We start from the raw sequence: 7,344 nt of genomic DNA, 5'->3' as shown, positions 1-7,344 counted from the left end.
CATACTAAGACACTCCATGTTGGTTTTTTCTCTCCTTCTGTAGAGTTTATCGTGAAGCCAAACTGCAGCCAAAAGCTGCTTATAGTATTGCAATAACATAGGTTTGCCTCTGGAGGGAGCCAGAGCCTCGTAAGACGGATTTCATAAACAGCTTGCTGAGCATTTCCAAGTTGGTTACTAACAGTAAAGCAAATGAGAGATAAAGTATGAAGTTTATCAAGGCAAGTGTAATCACTGGGTGGTGAAATCAACAGTCTCTACATTCTGTCTTGCACTGATGATAAAGCTACAGAAAGATACCAAAGAGTGTGTCAGTGAGAGGAACGTTTGTGCAGGATTTGTGTGAGAAACTCCATGGAGGCTACTTTTTATATCATAAATTTTAATATCTTTGTTAGAGGTCAAGGCATCCTTTGTCAGTTCAAATGTAGTAATCGGACATGGAAAACATTAATGAAAACCATTTTTATTTGACAAAAGAGTTCTTGGATTATAGCTGACATAAAGTAACTGCCTATTCTGGTACAATTAAAAGTAACCTGTGAAGGACTTTCCCCAAATATATTATCATAAAATGTTATGTGATAACAACCATTAGTGCAGCATTTCCTGTTTTTCTGACTCACCAGTTTCCCTCCATTCAGTGATTTATAAATTCACTATTGCTTTTCATCACTGGAGAGGGAGACATCAAAGACATAAAGCACAATAACTACATGTGTTGCCACCATTCACTTCACAGTAATATATTAATGAGGTAAATTCTACACATCTTATTTCATATCCCAACATCACGTCTAGTGATGCAATTGCATGTCAGTAGTTACCCTGCCCAGGGCTCATTCTCTCTCCGTCCAGTGCATTATAGTTTGCATGACTGCACAGTCATACTGTCCTCTGGCCAGCGGTACGAGTCCACAGCAAACTCATCATAGTCAGTGCTGTAGGTCAGCGAGTGCACATACGCCTCTTTGTCGGACGGCTCCGGATAAAGTGTCGCCATGTTGTGCTCATAGGCATACTCTATGATCTGAAATGCACAGATTTTGTTAAATTAAAGGTTTACAGGGTCACAAGCCCCCATACAGCTGGACAGACATGTTAAAGCACCATCTGCTCTTTATTGTGTGTACACACTCAGCCCTCACCTTGGCAGCCAGTTTGAGAGAGACGTCCCTGATAGAGCTGAGAGGAGGATACAATCTCCCCTCTGCAAGGTCCTTCTCCGTCACCAGGTGAGCAAGAGCCTGTGAAACACACGGCTCATGTTACAGTAGAGAATCATCACAGCATGCAGACATTTGTTGAGTCTGATAGGTTTCAGTTAAGTTTATGACATGTACACAGAGAGAGACAGAGACGCATACTTCTAGTTCACTCCAATTCAGAGACGAGTTCATTTCTACTCCTCCACATTTATTTAAAAGCTGTATTTAGAAATTTAAATTTTTACATACAAAACACATGATGCACTTATAAGGTACGAAGCATTGTTATAGGTTAAACTAAGTGGTAGTATATGGCTAAAATTAGCTCCTCCTAGACCTTGACTACTTACATGCATCAGTAACAATAAAAAACAACAACTTACTTTTAAATCTTAAAGTACATTTTACTAATGTAGCATACGGAGACTTCAGGAATTTCAGTAGATATTCACTGACAACACGAGTTTTTGGTAACACAATTGACCATACTTACTCATGTATTCATTTAATCACATATTTGAAAAGGGTGTACACTGTGTTACCTCTGCTGCAGTGAGGAAGATTTCCTCAGCAATGTGTCGGACGGCGCAGGCGGTGACACCCAGGCCCACACTGGGGAAGATGTAGGCGTTGTTTCCCTGACCCGGGAAGAACGTCCTCCCATCAGGCAGGGTGACGGGGTCAAATGGGCTGCCACTGGCAAAGATGCACCGCCCCTGCAGCACATTGTGATATACAGTAACATATAAAAGTATCATTCACCCATTTTTCATTTGAGGTGACCAATGAAATCTTTCATAGCATACCATGCATGGTATTATAACTCCGACAAAGAGTGTCCGGAGTGACTACCTCTGTGAGTGTGTAACACTGCTCAGCAGTGCATTCGGCTTTGCTGGTCGGGTTGCTGAGGGCAAAGATGATTGGGCGTTCATTGAAGGAAGCCATGTCTGTGATGATCTGCTCGGTGAAGGCTCCGGCTACAGCTGCCACACCTGAGAAAGAAAGCCATCAATGTGCAATATATGCCATTTTAGACTGCTTCTTTAGGAGCTGTAGGACTGTAAAGGTCAGAAAACCTTTACAGTCTTTCAACTTCAACACAGCAAGATAATTCTGTGACTCATCTTCTACATTCCCCATATGATCTTAATTCTCACTAAAACTACAAATGTAATATCTGTGCTTTCTTTTATCTCTTGCATCCAATCCTCCAGTGTCATCTTTCTAACTCCATGCAGTCTGACAATCAGTTCAAGATGGCTAACTGGATGTCTTGTGAAAACATCAAATGCTTGTTGTTTTACCAATGATCGCTGTGGGCTTCAGTTCCCGTACCGCATCCTCCAGTTTCTTGATCTGTGGGTGCTCGTGAGCAAACCTCTCCTTCTCATGAGTCAGGTGGTCTCGACCCTAAGGAAGGGGGAGAAGATGAGGAGGAGGAGGACATTAAAGACATGAAACCATTTGTGGAAAGTCCACACACTGTAAAAACATTTCATTGCCTGGAGTAATTGCTCCCTAACAATTTAGTGCTGAAGGAATGAAGTATTTGTACTGGAGGATCAACAGTTGGAAATGAGAGAGACAGAGGAGGAGGTGATAAGAGATGAATATGAAGAGGAGATGTGGGATGGAGGGAAGAGAGAACATTGTTGTGGAGGGGAAGCAGTGAGAAAGCTAAGAGCTGAAGACAGTGAAGAGGTGGTGGAGGTGGAAGGAGAATATGGTAGACAAAACAGATGTGTAACATGTTAAGGTTCATCTCCTGGAGAGTCTTTTGAAGAAATTCCAAGGAAATCTCTGTCAAATCAATTAATGAAAGATGGGAATGTTCTTTCTTAAATCTGGAGGTAACTCTGAAGACAAACTGCTTAGAAAAATCCACCCTGAGAGATATATAACTTGTGATAAAAATTCCTACTGGACCATTCATTCTGGTCAGCTGTTGTGGTCAGACTACATGTGTTTGTACATGTGTGTGTTTGCAGTATTTTGTTAAGACACCTTGACAATGAGACCCTTGGAATCAACCATCCAGATCTTTTTCAAACACTCCTCCTTAGCGAGTCCCTCCTTCTCCATGGCCATGGTGATCAGCTCAGCAATCCCCATAGCTGCCTGGGAGCAAGACAGAAAGGAGAGGGATGAAAGAGGAGGGGGAGAGGAGCTGCGTCATCTCCCTACCAGCTTTGCCGACTTTTATTTCACATGACAATCACGCAAAATCTCACGTTTCTGGTCAAAATTAGGGCCGGGCAATAAAACAATAATGATAATTATTGCAATATAATTTTCCTCAATAATAATCTAACAAATGTTCAATAAATGTTCAATAAGTCTTTGATTTAATTCATTTGAATCACAAAAAAACGAATTAGCAATTAATTTTAATATTAAGATATTTATTTTGTTGAGGGAAAAGGACTGAAAAAAATATTTTACTTAATTTTACTAATGCATATTTGTTGAAAAATATTTAGTTTGTCACCTTGAAGAATGGTTTAAAACCACAATAAACTGTATGGTTTCTTCAACTTTCACTTAGGATCAAAAGCCTTTAAACTTAAAAGAAATATTGATTTGACATTTATCGTGATCATTATCAATATTGAATTATGTGATATTTTTTATTGCGATAACATTTATGGCCATATCGCCCAGCCCTGGTCAAAATAATGTTGGACCTGAAATCACAATATTTTCTTTTGGTTTCACTAATTGCTGAAAAGAGAAAGGACTTAGTAATGGTATTACAAATTATGGAAATCATTCCTCTGCAAACAAAATCAAACAGGGCAAAATGTTGTCTAGCAATCTGTCTGTTCCATTGCCATTGATGGCCTCACTTGACAAGAAGCCTAAAGGATAATTTCGTTGTTTTTAAACATGGGCCCTCTTTTCATATATTTTGGTGTCAAAATGACTTATGTACAAAACGTTTTGGAATCCGTGCAATAGATTGCTTCAGTTGGCAGCCACAAACTGGCTGCAGTGTCTGCAACATCCTCGTGTGGAGCAATTGTGCCAGTGAAAGCACAAATTAGTCCACAAAAAGCACCTCTAATTACCAGCGACTGGCTCACACTGTTATGGGAGGTGTCCAACAACATGTCTTTAAAGCATCTGACTCAAGAAAATCGTGGGAAGTTCACTTTGCTATAATCTTCTGATGACCTCATGCACACATGGTCAGTCTCGTTTCAAGTGTGCTGCACATACCTCCCCTGCACCCTGGAACACAATGGTGTGGTCGCACATTTTGCTCTTGGTGATGCGGAGAGCGGCAAGGAGTCCAGCTACTGCCACTGCAGCAGTACCTAAGGAGAATTAACGATCAGCATCAACACCTCAAGTTGATAATCTCACTGACATTCTCCATACGATGTATGACACTCATGTTACTGCTGTACATTCAAGAGAAATATTTGGGCCAATATAGTCAATTATTTATCCATAACAATTGTGGTGTTACAAAAGACAAAAAAATGTGTCATTGGTGTACTTCACTACAGTTATCTACTAAAAACAGTGGGGCTCCATTTTGCATGTGCACATGGGTGGAGTGATTCACATCCTGCTGTTAGTGTCACACTATGCTGGTCCACAGTTGGTGGCAGTAATGGGCTGACAAAGGCAGTGATGAAGACAAGCTAGCAAACGTGGATGTAACCCAATAAAGGACTTAAAATATTTATATAATAACATTGTTTGTTTCCAAGAAAACTCCACAGGGCCCTTAATTTGAGATGTTGAGAATTCCGTACATCAACACCACAGTCAAAATCTGAGCATTTTTAGGCTGCACATGGACTGTTGTGAGTATACTATTGAGTGAGTATATTGTTACTTTTCCAGTGTGAACACAACACAGATCCAAAGAATTAGTGTGTAGTCTGGTTTTAACACACACTTTTACAAAGGTTCGCGTGGACTGCACGTAGCCCGAGATGTGAAACCCAGGGCAAAAAATGTCCACAATGTAGTCGCTGCTGCTAATAACGCTTTCTGCTGTGAGCTCATGTTAATAATTGAAGGAGCATTAAATAAGAAAACATCTGAAACCTGTTATTTCCAATGGCCTGTTCCGCTCCACTTTTCATTGCGTCGAGAAAAGCACTTGACAGGTCAGTGTAGTTTAACTTTTGGAATCTGTATAATTAAGTTAGATTGTATTATTTGTGCAATACATTCACCTGATCTGTAAACATAGGGTCTCTAAACTCCAGGTCACTTAAGTGGGAGGAATTTGGCCTGCTGATGTCCACAGTGTGACCTTTAGCTGAGACACCCTAGGCAATATCTGAAAATACATCACCACCATCCCCTCATCTCATATTCTGCAATAATGCTCACAATGGAGGGTGAAGCGCTGGGGGGACCTTCAATGACAGCCTGGTAGTCAATCACATTATTTATATTTTACTGATCATGTGCGCATTAATAAATGTGTTAGATGGACAGAGAAGATGTCCGTGTGTCTGTGTGTGTGTGTGTGTGTGTCAGTAAGTTACCTTGGATGTCATCGTTAAACGTGCAGTACTTGTTGCGGTACTTGCTCAGCAGACGGAAAGCGTTTACATTAGCAAAGTCCTCAAATTGAATCAGACAGTCCATTCCATACCTGTAAACAGAAAAGCTGCATTTAATTTAAAAATGAGGAATGAAGGTTTTTTTTATCTCAAAGATGAAGGGGTCTTTTGCCCACACTCAAACACACACATAAACACATACAGATAAAGCAGCCACTGGTTTCAAAGACTGTACTTTCAGGCCTGAAGGGGGCGCTCTCCCACTGCACAACACAGCACAGAGCGAGAACTAGGCGATGCTGGCTTCTCAAGTTATAACACTGGGTTGAATTCAGTTTTCTTAATAATCTATGAAAATGTTTCAACAAATAGAGAGGAATACACTCTCTGGTTAGAAGTTATGTCTAAAGTAAAAATTAAAGCAACAGAACTTGAATGAGAAAATGTCCATTTTACAAAACGGTGTACAAGATGACTCCTGTTTTCCACAACTTCAAGAGAACCTCACAATAAGTTTCAGTGAGAGAGGTCAAACCTCCACAAAGAAGAACAATCACAAAACCACCGCATTTGAAGGAAAAGAAAGCAGAGCCCACCCAGTCTCCCAGTAAAGCAGCAGTGTTGTGTTTTACAAGACGCTGCTCAGACCACCTATCACATACAGCCAATACAGCACAACACAATCTTGCCAATAAGCTCCTACAAACACATCACACAACAAAAATAAGCCATAAGGCCAGCGTTATTAGTCTTTAAATTAGATATAGCAGCGACAAAGAGGAATCCCAATTTCCCATGCAGCAACAGATGGGACTTTATCAGGGAATTTATTGGATATTTACAGAGCGACTGCTCTCCAAATGTAAGACCAGTGAAGGTGTACAGGGTAATATTTTGTCTAAAAAGAGGTAGACAGATGGAGGAAAATACTGCATATTACAGGAGATTTTTAAAGTAGATATTATTGCAAAAATGTTTGCAATTATATAGTCATTTTGTACAATTCAGCTACTAACCTTTGAGAACTAAACCCCATTCAAAATAAACTATATTGTTTCATTGCTTTTCTTAGCATAATTGACTGATTGCTAATGGCCTGGCCCTCCCTTCTGCTAGCTAGAATAGATAAACACACTGTTTAATCTATTCCTTATACTTTTGCTTTGGTTTTGTTTTTTGTGTAGGCAAAGGAAAAAGACACCTCCCTCCAAGCTCTCGACATACTGAGTATTGCTCTTCCTACAGCTCCATGCACACCCAGACTCAGTACTACAGACCAAACTACTGAGAATTATCTTTTTTGCAATAGAAATGGCCAAAAGCAGGAGATATTTGGGAAAACTACACTCAAGCCCTTTGAATGGTGAGTCCTGAAATTATAGATTAGCAATATAACTTTTATTAAGCCTACTTCTCAGCTTGAAACAATGGAGGGACAGGGTAAGGTTGTCAGAAACCTGTATTAAAAACACCACAGATCATGTTTCAGTGAGAGTGACGGAGGAAATTGGGGACAGGCCAAGCAAACAGAGCAAGCCGCCCCGAACCCCCAGACACCTGCAGCCCTGCCGGCTAATGGAACAACAGAGAGAGGTGAAAACCTT

General features: G+C 40.4%; 1 protein-coding gene across 1 annotated transcript in view; it reads right to left on the bottom strand.

The window, feature by feature from the left end:
• Nucleotides 1-450: 450 nt before the first annotated feature.
• me1 (malic enzyme 1, NADP(+)-dependent, cytosolic) overlaps nucleotides 451-7,344 on the bottom strand; it is an 88,585-nt gene continuing 81,691 nt past the window's right edge. Inside the window, exons 7-14 of the mRNA XM_046045109.1 lie at nucleotides 5,723-5,832; nucleotides 4,431-4,528; nucleotides 3,216-3,329; nucleotides 2,516-2,621; nucleotides 2,061-2,203; nucleotides 1,751-1,924; nucleotides 1,149-1,247; nucleotides 451-1,030 (exon numbers count right to left, since the gene is read on the bottom strand). Coding sequence (XP_045901065.1) covers nucleotides 863-1,030; nucleotides 1,149-1,247; nucleotides 1,751-1,924; nucleotides 2,061-2,203; nucleotides 2,516-2,621; nucleotides 3,216-3,329; nucleotides 4,431-4,528; nucleotides 5,723-5,832 — 1,012 coding nt within the window. The 3' untranslated portion in view covers nucleotides 451-862. The remainder of the gene's footprint in view (nucleotides 1,031-1,148; nucleotides 1,248-1,750; nucleotides 1,925-2,060; nucleotides 2,204-2,515; nucleotides 2,622-3,215; nucleotides 3,330-4,430; nucleotides 4,529-5,722; nucleotides 5,833-7,344) is intronic.

This window comes from Micropterus dolomieu, linkage group LG03 (assembly GCF_021292245.1).
Source record: "Micropterus dolomieu isolate WLL.071019.BEF.003 ecotype Adirondacks linkage group LG03, ASM2129224v1, whole genome shotgun sequence".
Classification (NCBI taxonomy): Eukaryota; Metazoa; Chordata; class Actinopteri; order Centrarchiformes; family Centrarchidae; genus Micropterus; species Micropterus dolomieu.
The sequence above is the reverse complement of the archived record's forward strand: the minus strand, read 5'-3'. Positions and strand labels throughout refer to the sequence as shown.